The sequence below is a fragment of the Gopherus flavomarginatus genome, chromosome 3 (genome assembly GCF_025201925.1).
Source record: "Gopherus flavomarginatus isolate rGopFla2 chromosome 3, rGopFla2.mat.asm, whole genome shotgun sequence".
In the NCBI taxonomy this organism is placed as follows: Eukaryota; Metazoa; Chordata; order Testudines; family Testudinidae; genus Gopherus; species Gopherus flavomarginatus.
In genome coordinates this window covers 251,881,374-251,904,225 of record NC_066619.1, presented here as the reverse complement: position 1 = coordinate 251,904,225, position 22,852 = coordinate 251,881,374, and the positions used below count along the sequence as shown (strand labels likewise).

The 22,852-nt window shown below is 41.7% G+C and overlaps 1 protein-coding gene across 6 annotated transcripts in view; it reads right to left on the bottom strand.

Annotated features, from left to right (window-relative positions):
* Positions 1-2,607: 2,607 nt before the first annotated feature.
* Positions 2,608-22,852, bottom strand: part of ADGRA3 (adhesion G protein-coupled receptor A3) — a 115,045-nt gene continuing 94,800 nt past the window's right edge. For all 6 annotated transcript variants that reach the window (XM_050947373.1, XM_050947374.1, XM_050947371.1 and 3 more), the window contains 5 exons: positions 19,819-19,943; positions 18,665-18,788; positions 15,689-15,834; positions 4,392-4,487; positions 2,608-4,198 (listed from right to left, as the gene is read on the bottom strand). In XM_050947373.1, coding sequence (XP_050803330.1) covers positions 2,959-4,198; positions 4,392-4,487; positions 15,689-15,834; positions 18,665-18,788; positions 19,819-19,943 — 1,731 coding nt within the window. In that variant the 3' untranslated portion in view covers positions 2,608-2,958. The remainder of the gene's footprint in view (positions 4,199-4,391; positions 4,488-15,688; positions 15,835-18,664; positions 18,789-19,818; positions 19,944-22,852) is intronic.

Sequence of the window (22,852 nt, the reverse complement as noted above, 5' to 3'; positions counted from 1 at the left end):
TAATATTTCCAAAATATATTTTACACTAAATTACTCACATATATTCTCAACTATAATTCCATTTTAATATTGCTATTGTCTCAGGATTAATGGAGAAGCATACCTGAGAAATTTCTCACCAATTAATTTGTCACTCCTCCAGGGACAACTTTGAAATGTTAAAAATAAATAAATAAAGGGATTCTGACAAGTTATGAATTGATGTTCACTGGTCAGAGAGCATATTTAGATTGCAACTTGAAAGGAGTAGTTATGATGTGATGTGATGTGACTAAGTGTACCAGGCCCTTTGTGACCCTCTGCTGGAGACCCCAGGGTCCTACTACACCCTGCCCCTGGAAAGGAGCTGTGAAAGTGGATCCTCCAAGTCTGCCGAGAGAGGCTGCACAGAAGCAACCACGCAGGCTTAGATAAAAGGAGATGCAAGGCCTTGGCAGGTCAGTTCCTGGATTGAACCAGAGGAGCAAGGAAGGGTGCACTTCTCTCTGGCCAAAGGAGCTCAAGGGACAACCAGAGTTTGGTTGGGAGAGTGAGAACATGAGAACTTTAACCTTAAGGTAAGGGATGAGATAAAGAGGTCAGGTGGGAAGAGGCCCAGGGAAGTAACAGCAATGAATTGAAGTGAATGGCTGCTGTTTATAGGGTCTCTGGGTTGGAATGCACAGTAGCGGGCAGGCCCGGGCTCCACCACTGGTCAAAGGTGAAGTGGTGTAAATCCTGAAAAAGGGACAGGCTTGTTTGGAAGCCTGAGTGAAGTGTTGAATTTAAATCGCCCACAACAGGACCAAAGACCTAGTGAAGGCAGAGACACTCAATTTATTGGCCTCTTTACTATCTTGGAAGGGGTTCTTTTGGACTTTGTGACTTGGCTGGAGTGCTGGAGACGTGCCAAGCGGGGCTGACAACCTTCAGGTAGCACCAAAAGCAGGAGGCGGCCTGCAGCACCAAATGCAGCAGCAGAAGATGCTCAAGAGGTGAGTGTCTTCCCCAATTATACGCTAGTACTGTAAAACAGCAAAAAAAAAAATCTGCTAACATACGAATACAAATAGCTTTAGATACAGGATCAACCAACAAGTAATAAATCACAAATGACACTTTGCATATACAGCTACAAAATCGTCAAAGCAGCAAAAGAATAAGCTTTATAGACTGAAACATTATACTGTCTTCTAGTCCCCACAAACTACCAAAATGTAGAATGGTTATTGAGATATAATCAATATGAACAAAGTGAAATACAGGAAACTAAATAAATACCTATTAACACTATTTTTCATATTCCACTTTGCCTCATATTCTTAAAAATATACAGTTTAGCTTTTTAAAATTAACTCTGCATCACTGTGCTGATTCAAATATTTTTGACATTGCTGCCCAGATTAGTATAATTGAATTAAAAATGGCATTTTCATCCAGCTGTCATTTCTTCCCACTTTGTTCTTAGTTCCTATCAATTTGATGATGGTATAAAGGACACTTACTGGTTTACTAACTTTCATGTAAGTGAGTAATGTCAAATGCAGAAGCAGCAACTATTTTCTTACACAACTGCTGCTTAATATTATATTTAAATGCTCTGAAAGGAAACTAGTGACTGGATATTTCAGTGACGTCAACTGAATTCCAGGTGACTAGTAGCAGGGGCGGCTCCAGGCCCCAGCATGCCAAGCGCGTGCTTGGGGTGGCAAGTCGCAGGGGGCACTCTGCCAGTGCCGCGAGGGCAGCAGGCAGGCTGCCTTCGGCGGCTTGCCTGCAGAGGGTCCGCTGGTCCCGGGGCTTCGGAGGACCTGCCTGCAGGAGGTTCACCGAACCCGCGGGACCAGCGGACCCTCCGCAGGCAAACCGCCGAAGGCAGCCTGCCTGCCGTGCTTGGGGCGGTAAAATGCCTAGAGCCACCCCTGACTAGTAGTCAACATTTGAGGGACGGGTGAACTCAAAGGCCCTGATTCTGCTCTCCCACTGGTGTAAAAATCAAAATTGGTGCATCTAAACGGTAACTCTTTACTAAGATATTGCTATCACTCTTTCACAAGATGACAACAGAATGTGTTTGCAACAGGAGATGCTGAGCTCTTTTGAAGTCTAGCCCCAGCTGTGGGTGATGAACACGTCTGGTTCTGATGACAGAAATAACATGTAGAATTATTGCAATTTACAAATGAACATAATAGCTTGAGAAGATGGAAGGGCAATGAATTAGGGACTGTGCTACATACAGATGTCAACTGGCAAATATCAGCCAGAAACATTAAGGAAACATAATTATGCATTTACTACACAATTCACTTTTACTACATGAAAACATGACTAATTCAAGTATCACTTACAAAATTGAGCTTGGAATTTCAGCAGAGTTGTCTTTAAGTCACAAACCTTTTATTATTAAAAAAGTTGTTTCTCTGTTTCATTCAAACTTCAGGATTAATGCAACCAGCTGCATTACATGTGAAATATCAGCACATTTAGAAAGTTATTTTTGTTTTGGGTTTTTTTTTTAAGCAACTAAAAGCTGTGGTAAAATTCCCAGGCACTGAAATTACATAGTAAATCCAAAGAGACATACTACAGCTAATAATCTTGACAAACTTGCACATTACATAATGCTTACTGGGAAAATACTCTTTAATACACATTTTAATACACACTTGAAATGTGTTGTGGACACATCTGGGGGGCTATCTGTAAGAATTTTTTAAAAAGTTCTGATCTGCATCTCAAAACTGGACCTGCTGCTTTAAAAAAAATTAAAATTCACAGAAGAGAAGAAGTTTCTTTGTAAAAAAACACCAAGGATATTCCCAAAATGTATAGAACATTTTGCACGGCAGATTCTCTTTTCTCCTCCTTGCATGAAGTACCACTTGTTTGTAAACAGTTTTTAAAAGCGTTAATAGCTTAAAGGAATGTGTGAATCACAGTTCACAAGAGATTCTCCCATGATGAAGTACAATATTGCTACACAGTAGTTTCATGTTTCCATAACCCAGTCCTAATATTGCCAGTGCTGTCTGCAGCAAGCAAGGGTCCATCCTGTCCACTGCCTTTAAGTTGTCCATTCTGAATGGCTAAATTTAAGCCATATGATTTTTGCTGGCTTTCAAGTTCAACTACTATTGGTTTCCTCAGAACATCCTTTTTGTTGTTTGTAGCAATGGATTTTTCACTATTTTTATTGCTTTTTGGAAGTGTACTGCAAGCATCGCTGCTATCTTGTTGGGACTGGTTATATTGGCGTTCTCTGTATGCTAAATAGGCTCTTCGACTCCTTGAATGTCCTTCACTGTTACTTTGTCGATTTTTAGATAAGCCATTTTGTACACTTCCTTCCACACTGGTAGGGACATCGTATGCATACTCCCTCAATACCGTAAGCCTGCTTGCGCGATGTCCCTTACTTCTGTTTTTATGTCTGCTTTGATGTCCATTTGTCCGAAACTGTATCTCTAATGGAGCCACATGCATTTTTATGTCATTGTCTACTGAATGCTCAGTCAAACTGTTATCAAGCTGAGGACCTGTGTTCAGTGGTAAAGAATTAGGATGGCATTGAGCTGCTGCAGCCTGTATGTTGGTTAGTTTACAACCTTGAGAAGAATTTTTTAGGCTTGATGCACTTTTATTAGTGCACGAAGATTCCGCACTGCTGTTGGTACACTTAGGAGTCTCTCCATTAGTCCCACTGGAATTGGAGGGCTGAACATTAACTTGCACTGAGTATGTGCTCCTTCCAGGACAGCAGGCTGTTATCCAAGCATGCCTGACATCTTCCCTATTAACACAATGATGCGTCATAAGAAAGGCACTAAGGCTTAAACACGTGACCCCAAAAAAGCAACTAAGAATCAAGTCCATGGGATAATACAGAGAAACTGCCAAGGCCCCGAAAATCCACAAAGCAACGTACAAAAACAAAGTGAGGCTTGCTCCCAGAAGCTGAGCTTGAAAACTGTGCTCATTTTCCAAAGCTGATGTAGAAACCAGTGAGACTGACACTGAATCCTGATGATTCAGGTCCCCATGTTCACTGGTTGCTAAACGCTGCTGTTCCTCAGCTGGCTCTTTAAGTTCAAATTTGCGTTCAGGGTGTCGTTTCAATTGTATAAAGATACTGAGAAAATACATGCAGTTTATGAAAATTATGAAGCTAGCTGGTCCATAAAAGGCTCCTAAGCTAGGTTCCCATGTCATCCAGCAACTGGAAGAAAAAACCATAAAGATAGCACATCAAGACAGATGCCCTCTCAGAATTTTTAAGTATAATTATAAATTGTTGAAATAAGTCTTGGCTATGTGGCATATCTTCCAAAAGAATCAGAATCTATATGCCAAATGCCAACCAAAAATCATATAACAATTTATTACAAAGCTGTCAAATATCCAATACTCACTATGGGGCATTAGGCCTGCTGCCATAGTTCCTGATGTTTGCTGCTGCTGTTATCCCACACACTATGATAGGGATTCCTCCGCCAATAAGGTAGAATCTAAAAATAGGGCAAAAGTTGTTAATGGCTCTTCCAACAGTTTAGAGACTTTATTTAGCCAGCGTGAGCTAAAAGGCCCTTAAGAAAAGGCTAATATCCAGGTATCATCCACCTGAAAATCAGATACAATCCCAGGATTTTGGAGACTTTACACAGTGCTTTACTGAGAAAAGTAAGGTCAGTCACAGGTTGCTGGCTGGCACGTTGGGGCTTTGGTGAAATCATTCTCCACAATCTTGAGGTTTCCCTCAGATATAACCTGCCTTCACATGCTAAAAATTGATGGCTTCTCCCTCAGACTGGGAAGAGAAAGGGTAAGTCACTTCAGTGAGACAGGCCTAGAGCAGTTGTCACAGAAGCCAGGAGCAGAGCACAGAGAGCAAAGGCAGAATTCTATGATTCTATTATTCTAAGCTATCAACCTGGGGAAGACTGTTAATCTTTCATCCTTTTGCTTTGATGCTGTGTTAAGTTTGTTACGGGAAGATCACCCATATCTGACAAGGAAAGAGATTATTGTGTATGAATTCTCAAGCACTTGAAGTTTTGGAAAAGTCTTGTTCTTCTGAAAAGGAGGAGGATCACAGACACAGCAGCAGCTTCTTTCACAAAACAAAATTTTTAGGAAGTGTTCAACTAGCTCCAGGGACAACATGCATGTATGTGTGTGTGTGTGTGCAGGGGGGACTTGGAGGAGCTCTCTGGGAAGGAGGAAGGAGTTGGAGGGTCTCAAAGAAGCAGGATGGAACAGAGGATGGGGGGGAACTAGGGCAGCTGACAAGGGAACAGGCATAGACAAGGGCTCATAGCCTATATTAACACCAACTCTTAAGCAACAAAGGACAACTCTATTGCTAAGCATAATCCACTGGCTCCGTTTGAATTTGGCCCAAAGTAAAGTCCTGTTTCTATATTACATGACCATAAATGGGTTGGTGTTCCTTGTTATTTCAGTGACTGCCTCACCGCCTGTAGCCTCTAAGGCAGATGCATGACTGACTGACTTGCTGGGGACAGAGCATCCATAACAGTAGGTCATTGAATAGCTTGCCAGCGGACATCAGAACAAACCCAACTCTGAGTATAATAAGCTCAAGAAGTGAGACCCACCTGTTCCAACACACCCCAAAACACCATGATAGTAAGAATCTCACAGGGATACAGAGTAAGATGAAGGAGGAGTCATCAGAGGCATAATAAAAAAAAACAGACAGGAGAGGAAGAGGTGATAAAAATGAAAAAGCGTAAAAATTACTGAACCAGGAGATCAATTAGATCAAATGGGGATATTCTGAGTGCTAAGTAAGCTGATAAGCACAGCTTTTAGATAGTATGGTGCTAGAGACTTCACAAACATTAGCTAATTAATCCTCACAACATTCCTGGGAGTTAGGTATTATTTCCAATTTATAGACAGAGAAACTGAAAAGACATTATGGCTAAAGTTTTCAAAATTAGCTCCTTAAGTTTATTTTCAGGATGTAAATTAGCAACCTGATTTTCAAAGGTGCTGAATGCCTACAGCTCTCACTGAGGTCAACAGAAGTTTTGGATGCTCAGCATTTCTAAAAATCAGGCCCTTTATCTAGTTGCCTAAGTATGGATTTAAGTACCTAACTTCAGATATCCAATCACTAGTCTAAGTGAGGAGGACTCGTGGTGGTATGGACAGAGAGGTTAAGTCACCTCACGTCATACTAAACCAGCAGCAGAGAGGATTATATTTGGGACCAACTCCCACGGCACACTAGTTGCATCCTAAATATGTTAAAAAATATATATAATAGAAGGCATAGTTCCTAACCTGAAGATCCTGCAATCTAAAACAGAAAGATGGAGTGATACGGAAAAGGAACAAACAACAAGTAAGGGGGCCCAAAGGTTACTGGTATGTATAGTATCGAATAAATGTAGGGCTGAAAGAAAAAACTAAAGAGGTCATCTAGTCTAGCTGTCTTGAGCTGAGGCAGGACCAAGTAAATCTAGACCATTCCTGACAGGTGTTTGTCTAACCTGTTTTTAAAAACCTCCAATGATGGGGATTCCACAACCTCCTTTGGAAGCCTATTCCAGTGCTTATCTATCCTTATAGTTAGAAAGTTTTCCCTAATAGTTAACCTAAAGCTCTCTTGTTGAAGATCAAACTAATTACTTCTTGTCCTGCCTTTGTGGACATGGAGAACAAATGACCACCGTCCTCTTTATAACAGCATTTAACAGTGTCGCCCCCCCCCGCCCCCATCTTCTTTCTCAAGATGTAACATACCAAATTTTTTAACCTTTCCACATATCATATTTTCTAAACCTTTAATCATTTGTGTAGCTTTCCTCTGGACTCTCTCCAATTTTTCATCTTTCTTAAAGTGTGGTGCCCAGAACTTAACACAGTACTCCTCATTAGGCAATTAGTTCCTGTGTCTTGCATATTGCACTTGTGTTAATATACCCCAGAATATTAGCTTTTCTTCCCAACATCACCAATTGCTGACTCACATTTAAGATGTGATCCACTACAACCCCAAGATCCTTTTCAGCAGTAGTACTGCCTAGCCAGGTATTCTGCATTTTGTATTTGTGCATTTGATTTTTCCTTCCTAAGTATATTACTTCACATTTGTCCTTATTGAATTTCATCTTGTTGATTTCAGACCAATTCTCCAATTTGTTTATTTTGAATTTTAAACCTATCTTCAAAATGCTGCAACCCCTTCTACCTTGAAGCCACCCACAAATTTTACAAGCGTACCCTCCACTCAAAGAATTAACAAAAATGCAGAATAGTACTGAACCCAGGACTGATCTCTCCAGGACTCCAATAAATATGTCCTTCCAGTTCAACAATGAACCATTGATGACCATAGTTGAACCCACTTTATAGTAATTTAACCTAGACACATTTCCCTAGTTTACTTATGAGTATGTCAGCTGAGACTATGTTAAAAACTTGACAAAAAATAAAGACATATGTCTACTGCTTCCCTGCTATTCATTAGGCCAGTAAATCTGTCAAAAGAAGGAAATTAGGTTGGTTGGCATGATTTGTTCTTGAGAAGTCCAGGTTAGCTATTACTTATTACCCTACTATGCTCTAGGTGCTTACAAATTGATTATTTGATAATTTGTTCCAGTATTTTTCCAGGAACTGAAGTTAGGCTGACTGGACACAGGGAATTAGTCATCTTTGTTCCCTCCCTCTGCTTTTTATTAGGAAATATAGATACTAAGCTTGCCCTTCTCCAGTTGTATGGGTCCTCACCCATCTTCCATGAGTTCTCAAAGATAATCACTAATGATTTTGAGAGTGCTTCAGCTAGTTCCTTAAGTATCCTAAGGCTACGTCCAGACTACCCGCCGTATCGGCGGGTTAAAATCGATTGCTCGGGGATCGATATATCGCGTCTAATCTAGACGCGATATATCGATCCCCGAGTGTGCTTATATCGATTCCGGAACTCCATCAACCCCAACGGAGTTCCGGAATCAACAGGGAGAGCCGCGAACATCGATCCCGTGCGGTGTGGACGGGTGAGTAATCCGATCTTAGATATTCGACTCAGCTACGTTATTCACGTAGCTGAAGTTGCGTATCTAAGATCGATTTCCCACCCGTAGTGTGGACCAGCCCTAAGATTAATTTGATCAGGCCTTGCTGACTTGAATACATCTAACTTATGTAAATATTATTTAACCTGCTCTTTCTGTATTCTGGTTCATGTTCCTTCTTCCTTGTTGTTAATATTAACTGTCATAGAATCACAGAATATCAGGGTTGAAAGGGACCTCAGGAGGTCATCTAGTCCAACCCCCTGCTCAAAGCAGGACCAATCCCCAACTAAATCAACTCAGCCAGGGCTTTGTCAAGCCTGACTTTAATTAACTGTGTTACTTATCTGGTCAAAATTAACCTTTTTAGTGAAGACTGAAGCAAAACACGCATTAAGCACCCTAGTCTTGATGTCATCCATTATGAGCTCTCCTTCTCCCACTCCCCACTAAGTATACTTTCCTTTGTCTTTCTTTTGCTCCTAATGCATTTCTATAACCTCTTTTTCCTAACTTTTACGTCCCTTTCTAGGTGTGACTCCTTCTGTGCATTAGGGTACGTCCACACTACCCACCGGATCGGCAGGTAGTGATTGATCTCTTGGGGATCAATTTATCACATCTAGTGTAGACATGATAAAATTGATCCCTGATCACTCTGCTGTCGACTCCGGAACTCCACCGCGTCGATAGGCGGAAGCCGAGTTGACGGGGGAGCGGCAGCGGTTGACTCGCTGCCGTCCTCACGGCCAGGTAAATCGACCTACGATACAACCCCTCCCCCCAATGGAGACCTAACCTCAGCCTTTCTGATTTTATTCCTACATGCTTGTGCTATTCTTTTGTACTCATCTTTAGCAATTTGTTCATGTTTCCACTTTTTATCGTTTTGACATTCAGGTAATTAAAGAGTTCCTGATGGAGCCATATTGGCCTCTTACTATTCCTTTCTATCTTTCCATCACACCAGAAACTACCAGCTCTCCTTTTTCCCTTATATTTTCTTCTCATGGGGCTTGTCCTAATAGTTCTTTGAATCTGTTTAAGTTTGCTTTTTTTTGAAGTCCATTGTCATTTTGCTATTCTCACTCATTTCCTTTCTTTCCTAAGAATCATGAAGTCTATCATGATCAATCTATTCATGATCACTTTCACCCAAATTACCTTAAACTTTAGAATCACAATCAAGTCCTTCCTGTTAGTCTTGATAATGCTTAACTATGAGACCATCTTTGCTTTCCACTGTAATAATCATAAAAATATAAGCTACACTTTCTGTTGGAGGAATCAGAGTGGTAGCTGTGTTAGTCTGTATCAGCAAAAAGAACAAGGAATACTTTAGCCACCTTAGAGACTAACAAATGTATTTGAGCATAAGCTTTCATGGGCTAAAACCCACTTCATTGGATGCATGAAGTGGAAAATACAGTAGGAAGATATATATACACAGAAGACATGAAAAATGGGCGTTGCCATACTAACTATAAAGAAAGAGAGTAATCAGTTAAGGTGGTCTATTCTCAGCAGGAGAAAAAAAAACTTTCGTAGTGATAATCAGGATGGCCCATTTCCAACAGCTGACAAGAAGGTATGAGTAATAGTAGGGGGAAAAATTAGTAAAAAATAGTAAAACCTATTTCCCTGTGCTAATTTCTTTCCCCTACTGTTACTCTGATGCCTTCCTCTTGTTACTGGACCAGGAGGAGCAGCAGCACCAGGAGCGATGCCAATCACGGGACCATGATCCCAATGTGGAGAACCAGTACTGTTGGTAACAGCTGCTCCATGATTGGCTTAGACAGGTGGACCCGCACCAGTGAGATGCCAGCAACTGATGCCTGGGGCTGCGGAGGTGTTGCCATGGTGGGGTCCTGGAGCGGGACGCTGAATGGGAATGACATCGTTCGTGCTGTGATCGGATGCAATAGCCCCTCTGAGATGAGGACCTTTGGCGACATCTGCCTCGGTCCCATCAGTGTTTGCTCCTCAAGGTGGAGCAGTGCCGAGAGTCTTGGTCAGATGGAACCCAACCAGACAGCCTGGTGGGTGTCGAGGGCGATCCATGTGGACTTTGCCCTGAATGGTTGCTGGGTGGCAAATGGAATCGGGAACATTCCCTCAACCAAGACTGGTACCAAGCTGGGGCGACTGCGGCTTGCCTCTGGAGTGCGGGGCCATCAGCGGTGCTTCTGGTACCAGCATGGACATAACGTCCTGGACTGCCTGCAGGACTTCCAGTGTGGATGGCATCCGGACATCCGGGGAGGCCTGCTCCAAATGGGCCGGGGTACTCCGCTCAACTTGAGTCGGAGGCCTCGAGGCCGGTGGGGATCGAGAACCACCTGATGTGGGTCTAGCCACTGTCCTGGGTTTACTCCAGTGCCGTGGCGAAGAAGGCGTCTTCCTAGCCTTCTTGGCGTGCCCCGTGGACGGGAAACAGTGCTGACTAGTCGATGGTGCCAAAGGGTCGCTGCGCACTGACACCGCGGTGCCGACTCAGAGCGGTGCACCGGAGCCGGGGTCAGCGCCAACTCCAGCAGGATAGCCTGGAGCCTAATGTCCTCTCTCTCTTTTTCCGAGGCTTAAATGACTTGCAAATCTTGCAGCAATCGCCGAGATGCATTTCCTCCAAATAGCGTAGACAGTCCACATGCAGATCACTCAGTGGCATAGATCGCCTACAAGTGCCACACAACTTAAAACCCGGAGCACGAGGCATTCCCCTGCCTGGTCGCTTTAGCTAAACTAAACTAACTAAACAACTAACTACAGGTACCATACACTAAATGAACAAGCAGTTTCGGGGACGAGCTACAGCAAAACTGGAGCAGAGCAGTTCTGAAGCACCCTTCGCTGGTGGCAAGAAGGAACTAAGGGTGGGGGGAGCGTGCAGAGCCCCTTATACTGCGCTATTGAGGCGCCACTCCAGGGGTCGCTGAGGTGCTCCCCTATGTGTACTGCTAGGGGAAAAACTTCTGGCACCAGTGCACGTGGAAAGTATGCACACCTACTGTGGAATACACGTGAACAATCACTCGAACAAGAACTATCATCCTACTCTGCTGATGAGTACGCACATTTGGAAAGTCTTCCCAAGCAAGCCACATACAATCTGCTTACACCCACCAACCAATAGACTGTCTTCCAAAGTTCACTCATCAAGATGTTCTGGACACCGTAAAGAAATCGGGCCCCAAGCCCTGTGAATCCAACTCTTGCTTTTCCTAGCTTCTGAAAGAGTTATGAACTGGTATCACTCCTGATCAAAGTAGCTAACAACTCGTTCAGGGAAGGAATCTTTCCTTCCTCCTTCAAACATGCAACAGTTCGACCAATACTGAGAAAAATCCACCCACCCTGGATACATTGGCTCTAGCCAACTAGCACCCTGTGTCAAATGATCTATTCCTGCGCAATCTCAGAGAAGCTAGTCCAAAGGTCAACCACAAGCTCATCTAACTGAAGTGAATATCCTAGATCTGGCGCTGTCTGGATTCAGGCCAGTGCATGGGACGGAAAGAACTTTAGTGGCACGGATGGATGATCTCATCAGCCCATTGTTTAGATTTGATCCTGAGTTCTTCACTGACACTATGCTCTCACCTAGCAGCACCCAAGAGAAATGCTTTCTACCATTTCTGGTCAGCAAGGAGACTGCCTCATCCTGATGGATGGTGACCTGGACTCAGTTATGCATGCCTTTGTCATCTCTTGACCGGATCACAGTAATGCAGTATACATGGGCATGAAGCCTTCAGCCCTTACGAAACTCCAACTGATACAGAACTATGAAGCACATTTCCTCAGTAACATAGGCTGCCATGACTATATCAAACCTTCCCTCCACTTTTTACACTGGCTTTCCACAGAACTTCAAATCAAGTTCAGGATCTCAGTCCTTATGTTCAAAATGTTCAATGGCCTGGGCCAGGATATCTAAAACATCACCTTAAGCTCCAGAATGGAGACTAGGGTTGACAATTTTGCTCCTGGGGTATAATCAAACTCTCCACAATAAGGGTAAAAGTTCGCTGTGTGGGAGACAAAGCTTTCTGTGGAATGAAATCCCCCAGGAATTAAGGACCATCACAAACCTTCACTTTCCGCTCTACATTCAACATGCATTTCTTTGGCCTTGCCTTCTTAAACACAGAATATTAGGGTTGGAAGAGACCTCTGGAGGTCATCTAGTCAACCCCCTGCTCAAAGCAGGACCAACCCCAAATAAATCATCCCAGCCAAGGCTTTGTCAAGCCGGGCCTTAAAAACCTCTAAGGATGGAGACTCCATCCTCTCCCTAAGTAACCCATTCCAGTGCTTCACCACCCTCCTAGTGAAATTGTTTTTCCTAATATTGAATCTAGACCTCTCCCACTTCAACTTGAGACCACTGTTCCTGTCATTTGTCACCACTGAGAACAGCCTAGCTTCATCCTCTTTGGAACCCCCCCCTTTAGGTAGTTGAAGGTTGCTATCAAATCCACCCTCACTCTTCTCTTCTGCAGACTAATAATACCAGTTTCCTCAGCCTCTCCTCATAAGTCATGTGTCCCAACCCCCTAACCATTTTCATTACCCTCCGCTGGACCCTTTCCAGTTGGTCCTCATCCTTTCTATAAGGGGGGCCCCAAACTGGATGGAATACTCCAGATATGGCTCACCAGTACTGAATGGAGGGGAATAATCACTTCCCTTAATCTGTTGGCAATGCTTCTACTAATGCAGCCCAATATACTGTTTGCCTTCCTGGCAACAAGGGCACACTGTTGTCTCCTATCCAACTTCTCGTCCATTGTAATCCCCAGGTCCTTTTCTGCAGAACTGCTGCTTAGCCAGTTGGTCCTCAGTCTGTCGCAGTGCATGGGATTCTTCCGTCCTAAGTGCAGGACTCTTAACTTTGTCCTTGTTGAACCTCATCAGATTTCTTTTGGCCCATTCCTCCAATTTATCTAGGTCACTCTGGACCCTATCCCGACCTTCCAGCATATCTACCTTTCCCCGCAGCTTAGTGTCATCTGCAAACTTGCTGAGGGTGCAATCCATCCCATCGTCCAGATCATTAATGAAGATGTTGAAGAAAACTGGCCCCAGGACAGACCCCTGGGGCACTCCGCTTGATACCTGCTGCCAAGTGGACATTGAGCCATTGATCACTACCTGTTGAGCCCGACTATCTAGCCAGCTTTCTATCCACGTTAAAAGTCCATTCATCCAATCCATACTTATTTAACTTGCTGGCAAGAATACTGTGGGAATCCGTATCAAAAGCTTTGCTAAAGTCAAGGTATATCACGTCCACCGCTTTCCCCATATCCACAGGGCCAGTTATCTCATCATAGAAGGCAATCAGGTTGGTCAGGCATGACTTGCCCTTGGTGAATGCATGTTGACAGTTCCTGATCACCTTCCTCTCTGTCAAGTGCTTCAAAATGGATTCCTTGAGGATCTGCTCCGTGATTTTTCCAGGGACTGAGGTGAGGCTGACCAGTCTGTAGTTCCCTGGATTCTCTTTCATCCCTTTTTTAAAGATGGGCACTATATTTGCCTTTTTCCAATCGTCTGGGACATCCCCCAATCACCACAAGTTTTCAAAGATAATGGCCAATGGCTCTGTAATCACATCAGCCAACTCCCTCAGCACAGTCGGATGCATTGCATCCAGCCCCATGGACTTGTGCATGTCTAGCTTTTCTAAATAGTCCTTAACCTGTTCTTTCACCTCTGAGGGCTGCTCACCTCCTCCCCATACCGTGCTGCCCAGTGCCGCATTCTGGGAGCTGCCGTTGTCTGTGAAGACCAAGGCAAAAAAAGCATTGAGTACTTCAGCTTTTTCCACATCATCTGTCACTAGGTTGCCTCCCCCATTCAGTAAGGGTCCCACACTTTACTACTTCTTGTTGCTAATGTACCTGTAAAAACCTTGTTAGCTGCAACTCCAATTGTGCTTTGGCCTTCCTGATTACACCTCTGCAGTCTCAAGCAGTATTTTTATACTTCTCCCTAGTTATCTGTCCAAATTTCCATTCCTTGTAAGCTTCTTTTTTGTATTTAAGCTCACCAAAGATTTCTCTGGTAAGCCAAGCTGGACGCCTGACATATTTGCTATTCTTTCTATACATCAAAATGGCTTGTTCCTGCTCCCTCAATAAGGCTTCTTTAAAATACAGCCAGCTCTTCTAGACTTCTTTCCTCCTCATATCAGCCTCCTAGGGGATCCTGCCCATCAGTTCCCTGAGGGAATCAATGTCTGTTTTTCTGAAGTCCAGGGTCTGTATTCTGCTGCTCTCCTTGCTTCCTTTTGTCAGGATCCTGAACACAACCATCTCAGTCACTGTTGCCCAGGTTGCCACCCACTTCTACTTCCCCTACTAATTCTTCCTTGTTTGTGAGCAGCAGTATATATATTTAAAAACCTTCCAAAAAGAGATACTCTACTGCACACACTTCTTCCCTTGGTGAGAGGATGAGTGACGAAACATGACAGATGTTAGTCACGTTGCTTAATGATGTACTGAAGGTGCTCACATACTATAGTGATGAGTATGGTACAAGAATCCATTTAGAATAGATTTATTTATTTAAAGAAAATGTGCTTAAAAGTTACTCAAGGAAACAAAATGAACACTTGCTAACTCTTGCATTAGTTATTTAGTAATTACCTCCCACTTTCTCTGACTAAATGTATAAACTAGGTATTTCTGCCCTCAATTGTTAAACATAATTGAATTCGAATTTATCCAATGTTCTCAATAAGAAAAGCACTTGGATATTAGCTACTGACTTATCAAATTTCTGAAATAAGTGTCTCATTTGGCTTTAAATGGAAACAAAGCCAATCAACTTCTGCCACCATGTGGAGAATTCTGGGTTAGCAAGGTTTAATTAATATTGATATGAGTTCAGCATAGCTCTGGAATAAAACCTTTTAATGCTAGATTAAAATAGTATTTTCAAGTAAACAAGACACGATAATTTACTTGAAGAAAAAATAATTATATTTCAGTAATTTTAGAAGGCATGAAGAACATTTTAACTGAAATGCATTCCTGTAATTTTCCTATTTACCAAGTACTAGTAGCATGTCTAACACATTTTTCTTCTCTAATCTTTTCTCTAATTTTCTTTCTCTAATCAGAGAATTTGCTGAACAGTTTCATCTTGAATTGAAATTAAAAAAAAAAAATTCCTGTGTTTAAAACACAGGACTAGGAGTCAGGGGATGTAGGGTGAGATTTTCAAATTAAATGGGAACAGTGTGAGGCCAAAGCTGAGCACTTTTGATAATTCCACCCCAAAATCCCAATCCCACCTTTGCTACTGCTATCATGTAGGACCTTGGGTAAATAATTTCATGACTCTGTGCCTCAGTTTCTTAATCTGTGAAACAGGATTACCACCCTCCTCTAATAAGAATGATCCTCTTTTTCAACATCATGATTGTTTTCGGACCTATATTAATAATTTGGAAACAGCTTTGAAAGCCTTGCAACAAAGGTATTGTAGGTGTGCCAAATATTATAGCACTGTGTTACCGGATATTTCCCATGATAATATTTCCCATTTCATTCAAAGCATCCAAAATTATGCTTAGTCTATGTCAGAAATTCTAACTGAAAGACAAACGATAAAGCAGACATTAAACAACATAGTGCTCTCACCTGAGCATTGGTCTAGGTGGAGGAGGCGGCTCATCAGGATCTTGACACCTCTTCGCTTTTTTAGTAACTTGTTTATAGATGTTACGAGATGTCACTCCCAGCCACAGTACTGTGGCAAGAGTAGAATAATGCAGAATTATCCCAACCTTGAAAATAAATGTTAAAAACACAAGCTTTACTAGTTCAGACACAAAAATTTTTTATAATTATTTATACAGCACCTAATTCAGGTGATTCTCAAAGCCGGTCTGCCGCTTGTTCAGGGAAAGTCCCTGGTGGGCCGGGCCAGTTTGTTTACCTGCCGCGTCCGCAGGTTCGGCCAATCACAGCTCCCACTGGCTGGGCCAATAGGGGCTGCGGAAGGGCGGCCGGCACATCCCTTGGCCCGCACCTCTTTCTGCAGGCCCCATTGGCCTGGAGCAGTGAACCACAGCCAGCAGGAGCCGCGATCAGCTGAATCTTTGGACGCGGCAGGTAAACAAGCCAGCCCAGCCTGCTAGGGGCTCTCCCTGAACAAGCGGTTGGACTGGCTTTGAGAACCACCGACCTAATGTACTTTAATTTTTTAAAAGTTCAGCTCTTCTACAGAATATTTTTGTTTTATTTGGGCTTAATTTTAAATGACAAACCACCTAAAATGACTTTCTTACATGAATGAATTAGGCATTTAAAAATAAACCGAAAAACAGGTAGATCATTCACAAATGTAATAACATTGGTTATAAACCAAATATATTTATATCTTATGCAACACATAAGTTTTTTAAAATGTCAATATAATGTTACAGCTAGATATTTAAATACCAAGAAATGATGGAACAGTAAAAGTAAGGTTCTTGTGGTAACCATCTTGTAGACACTGCATGTAGTGGGCCAGAAACTGGTAACCCACTGACTTTAATATAAGGCAACCAGGAGCCACAGTACATATATTTGGATACAAATTTAACAGTCTTAGTAATTCAAATTAATAGATTCATGGAATGAGTATGAATTATTATTAGGAAAACAGTAGCTGAATTCAGACTTTGTGTGTTTACATATGTAACATTAAAGGTGCATGGACCATTTGCTTTTCTAAAATTCAAATTTCTTGGGTAGTGTTTAAGAAAAAGAAAAAACTGCCTGTGTCCACTGAAACTTTGAATTTCACACTTTTATTGAAATGAACAGAGTGCAGGGGAGCAGAATTCACATATGACTTCAGTGACAGCAACAAAAATGGTAGAAATGATATGCATCGTTTGCTGGAGGACAGGAGTGCGAGAGTGTGTGCGCACCTATACTACACCCTTTTTTTGTGTACATACATGTGTAGTTCCCCTAGCACAGGTATAAACAGCAGTGCAGACAGTGAGGCATGGCTTAGCTGAGTAAAAGACACACATAAAGGGTATGGGTATGTGCCTGAGTATATACCCTACATGGCTCTCTACTTGTCTAAGATGTGCCTCCTCCTCCTCCACATTCTTTTTTACTGCCTTTTTTTTTTTTTAAAAACAGTATAGTGTCACCCTGCCTCCCTACTGCTGGAGCCTTTCCCTAGCACAGGAAAAAAGACTCTGGAAGTAGGGAAAGGCTCCAGTAGATGGGAGGCAGTGGGGAAAGGCTGCAGCAGGGAACTGCTGCTAGAGGCCTTCCTCTTCCAGAGAAAGAGACTCCAGCAGCGGGGCAAGGCTCCGGCAGTGGGGCAGCAGCAGGAAAAGGCTGAGCATTTTTTTTATTGAACCTATGCTGCCCTATTGAATTGTTAACCTTATATACAGGAAATTAAAAGGAAAATGAATGTGTTGTGGAAAGTATTTTCTTTAGCCACTCCAGGAGTCACCAGGTGGTGTCCTAATATTCAGAGTGAGTTTTAAAATGGATGTAAGAAACAGAATTGATAAAAAACTCAAGAAACATTTAATTGACATTGACACTGATACAAGATGGCACCTGCTATTACAGCTGAAACCCTGAAACTGGCTTAGACATCACCTTGTGAGCTCAAACATCAGTCTCGGTAGAGCTACGAATGCTCAAACTCTGTATAAAATAAACACTCTGAAATTATAGAAAATCATAGAACAGATGAAACTGGTGGCTTTTATTCATAAAAACCACAGGTCTTTGGAACGGAAACAAATCCTAAAAAGGGAAGGAATAAGAAGTCACTTTCTCATTCTAAACAGAATAATAGAACTGTAGGGCTGGAAGGAACCTGAAGAGATCATGTAGTAGGAAAAGTAAATATTCTATTACTTTTTTTTCATGTGGCATACAAAACCATATATAACATAACATCTCATAGAACTGGAAGGGACCTTGAAAGGTCAAGTCTAGCCCCCTGCCTTCACTAGCAGGACTAAGTACTGATTTTGCCCCAGATCTCTAAATAGCCTCCTTAAGGACTGAACTCACAACCCTGGGTTTAGCAAGCCACTGCTCAAACCACTGATAGTTCTTGAAACAATTGATTTTCTAATTGATAGCCTTTAGAAATACAACTACATAAATACACAAAGGAACTTGAGATACTACCTCCAAAACTTTAGAAAAACAAATATGTATTCTCTTTCTCACCACCCAATCCTATTAATCTTCCAGTTTTCAGATTGGCTCCAATTCTTTCCCTCATGAGTGGATGAAGATATATGAAACCTTCATCTGAAGTCAAAAGTTATTGCTGGTCTGCAAATCATACAGAGGAGTCATGAAGCTGGTAACTTCTTTCCTCAAATGGAATCAGGTATGATTGTAAAAAAAATAATGCATACTCTGTTTACATACCAGATTTAAATAATTTCCATATACTCTTGCTAAGCAAATTTTGGGTTTGCCTTAGCTTTCTCAGCAGAAATCAAGGTAAAATAATTGAGCAAAGATTTGCTTAAACATGACTGTAATTCATTATTTTTACAATAGCCATGAATCATGTATTTATATTTGATTACAATTTCTTACATTTCTAATCTTACTTCTATGTTTACTTACTGCTTGGCAGACGCTGGTGCTTTTGGTCTGAGTTATACCTCCAATAAACATCACACATGTCAGGAAAATATGGAAGCTCAGGTTAACTAACATATGCCAGCTTTTAATGCTGATCCTGATCACACTGTTAAAGAAAAATATTTTAGTCTATATAACACATCATTGCATGCTTATCTTTCAGAAACACAGTCTTGGCTTCTAAGTACCTAATCCTTTTTGAACATGAGACTTAGGCATTGCTGTGCTCAGGCCTGCAACGCTCAAATACCTTTAAAAACTGGTCCTTAATTCTAAAGAGGTGTTTCTTAGTTCATGTACAAGGAGGAAAGAAATGTAGGCATATATAGTATTAAGGCTTAGTTGTCAAATCCATTTCCATTTAATCACCGATGTTTGCAGGAGCAAAATATTCAGATACAATTCTGTGGTACAAAATGTGGCAGTTAAAAAGGAGGTCTGGCTGAAGATTTCGGCTTTAGTATATAAAATACTATTTGTGATAAGGTATGTATGAGAGGCATGTATGAGACAACTTTTCTGTAGGATTTCATAACTTAAAGGATAATACGTGACAACATTCTGAACTGTGTATGAGTCTGAAGCTGGCCTTTTAAAAATTAGATTTTGACGGGGCTCAATACCATATATGCCTGGGCTAGTAATTCTTAACACTGATATACATTTAGGCTTCACAGAATTCAATTGTTTTTTATACTGATTTTTATTTTTAAGCATTTTTTCAATTTTCTTTGATTTTCACATTCACATTTGGGGAAATTATGGTGGTTGTCAGACTATTATTCAGTGACAAGAGACACAGATTCAAACAGTTAAAGCTTTATAACCATCAAAACAAACTGTCAACAATATGTCAAAATATACAACGTAAATATTTAAAGACAGCCTTAAATCAGATTCTGAACTTTTAAAGCAGTATGTGTCTTACTTTGCCTATCTGTAAACTTTGATCATCATTAATGGAAATATTTTGTTTATATGTACGTGTGATAAAACTGACATTTACTGGGGGAAAAAAAATTGAATCCTTCCAAGTCTCTTTATATTAATATTTGCTTGATTTCATACAATAAGTCTAAGAGTAAGTGTAACTTGAGATCTGCATTACATAAATCTCCATTATTTTTATTTCTTACCCATGGTGGTATATATAGCTGACTATGATCATCAAGAGGCACATTAGCAGAACTATAGAAGTAGCATAAATAACGGGATGCAAGAGAGCAGCTGGTTGGGTATACAATTCACCTCCTGCCAAATCCTGACAGAAAAAAAAAAGTGGCATTAATCAGCATTTTTATGCCACTTTGATGAGCAAAATAAGTAACTGGGACTTTCATTTTGAAATCCAAAAGAACGTACTGGGAATATATTTCAAGTCATATAGTAAACATGTAGTCAAGTCTGCAAGTCACTGCAGTTCAGTGTGAATGGTGCTATTAGGAATTCACCTACTTTATTGTTAAAATACATTCAACACACATAGTACTTATATGTGTTTGGCTAGCACAAGCAGTAAAAGAGTCATTTGAATTACTACGTCACTACCTCGATATAACGCTGTCCTTGGGAGGTATATTGAACTTGCTTTGATCCACCAGAGTGCGCAGCGCCGACCCCCTGGAGCACTGCTTTACCGCGTTATATCCAAATTTGTGTTATATTGGGTGGTGTTATATCGAGGTAGTGGTGTATTACATTTCAGTAACTGACAATAATATACACATTTTTTATAAAATGGTTAAGATTACTAAAAAACAACTCTTTAGGGTACAGCTATGGAGACCTGAAATTTAAGTATGATAATATTCCAAAACCCCACTAAATTGCGGTATGTGTCCCCTTTTTTAGTACTGATAGCGACAAAATGAGTAGAATCATAGATGAGTTTGTGTATGTATATTAATAAATAATAAAAGTTACATTAAAAGGATGTTGAGGTTGCACAGTTAAGCATTCAAAACTTTTTAGGAAATGTTAGAATTAAAGTTGCTTATTGTGAGAAATAGTGTATATGAGAATACAGAGCTAGTATAAACTTAAAGGGAAACTACACTAAAGCAGTGGCTCTCAAAGCCGATCCGCCACTTGTTCAGGGAAAGCCCCCGGTTTGTTTATCTGCCGTGTTCGCAGGTTCGGCCAATCACAGCTCCCACTGCCCACGGTTCACCACTCCAGGCCAATGGTTGCTGTGGGAAGCGGCCCGGGCCAAGGGATGTGCTGGCCGCCCTTCCCGCAGCCCCCACTGGCCTAGGACATCAGTGGGAGCCACGATCAGCCGAACCTGAGGATGCGGCAGATAAACAAACCAGCCTGGCCCACCAGGAGCTTTCCCTGAATAAGCAGCAGACTGGCTTTGAGAACCACTGCACCAATTCTCTTGTTGCAAAGGAAAAGATGCGACAGCTGTCAAGACATATCTAAATTTACAATAAAGAAATGCTGAGGAATGCATGATGAAATGGTTGTTTCCGTTGGACAATTTTTAGATGAACCTTTTTGAGGCCTTCTTTTGGATGCTGTTACCACGTTTCACTGAATTGTTTACCTGGAGGACTGAACTAGGGCAACTCCCTCAAAGCTGGCTTCATTTTTGATATTTCAGGATTCACACTGCATATGGTCACAACAATGGATATTTTAAGGAAACTGCTGTCTCAAGTGTGACTTTCTTAGACTCACATTTGATCAAAACTTGCCATTTCGATGTGAAGGGACCACATTTTAGGGCTTCAAGGCGTATTTCACACCCCAAGCCCAGAGACCTTGTGGGATATACTGTAAGGGGCAGCAAGCTAGAACCACAATGATATACAGCAAGGTAAATGCAGAAGGACTTGTAGTCTTTCAGACCAGCAAGACACCTGATCAGAGACTGACATTCTTAGCTCCCTGGAAGTCAAAATCATGGGCTATTCCAGCCTGATCGGTCTCCCAATCCCAAAGACCCTGGAAGCATGAAGTACCATGACGGTTACTTCATTGCTTGATCCCTTGACTTCATTTACAACTCCTATATTGTAGGAGTTTCACAGCCACGAGAGCTGAAGGGCTCTAACTCTTTTTTCCTCTCTTTTTATTTTTTTGTCGTGTATTTATTAGCTGGGAGCTGGCCATCCTTTTTATTATTTTAGGGTGAATGTGTGGCTGAGTGCATGCATTACTGCACGTAAAGATCTCATGAGGAAGCACCAGAAAGAACAGTCCCCAAACTTAAATAGCCCTACAATGCTGTGTTGTAAAATCTTTGAATATGGTGTTATGTGAAAATGTCTAGAGAAGGCAAGCTGTCTGCTACAGTTTAAGTGAGAGCTGCTAAACATCCACTTTTCAGAGTATTTTGTTAAAGTCTGTATTTGTGGATTTTGTTTTTGTTTTTTTGGAGTGGGGAGAGTACATTAGCCATTATAAATGAGAGAAAGTTACTTACCTTATAGTAACTGGAGATTTGAGATGCATGGTCCCCTATCTGTATTCCAGTGTTGGCATGCACACACGCCATGTGCCCAGAGCCAGAGAATTCTGAAAGCAGTATCCGTTGGTCCACACATGGGCCCTGGCTCACCTCATGCCTCTGACTGAGGAGATAAAAAGCTGGGTGGACCAACCACCTCTCCAGCTCCTTCTTTATCTCAAATCAGAGAAGATCCGAAGCAGAGGGGAAGGAGAGTGGGTAGTGGAATAGATAAGGCCCCCACATCTCAAAGAGCTTCCAGTTACTATAAGGTAAGTAACTCTCTCTTATTCTTTGAGTGCTGGTTCCTATGTCTACTCCACTGTGAGTGACTGACAAGCTGGACTCAAAGAGGAGGGTGAGAGATTGTACATGCAAGAGACGAATGAAGGACTGACATTCCAAAAAATGCATTAGCTGAGGAGTCCTGTACCAAAGCATAGTGTCTCGCAAATGTGTGGATGGAAATCTCAAGTAGACACCTGTGACTCTGGCAGACCAGGTGCCAGCTCATGTCAAACCCCTTAGGCCTCAACTGAGCACTGACAAATTCATAGCTGGAAAACAGTCTCTCTCAGGTCCGTGTTAGGTGTTAGGTTTGTAAGAATATGTTTAGACTTTATGAAATGCTGTAAGTTGCTGTGTGCATTAATTTAACTTATGATAGCTGCATCCCATGTTATAAGGTAATATTTAAGTGTTTACTCTGTAACTGA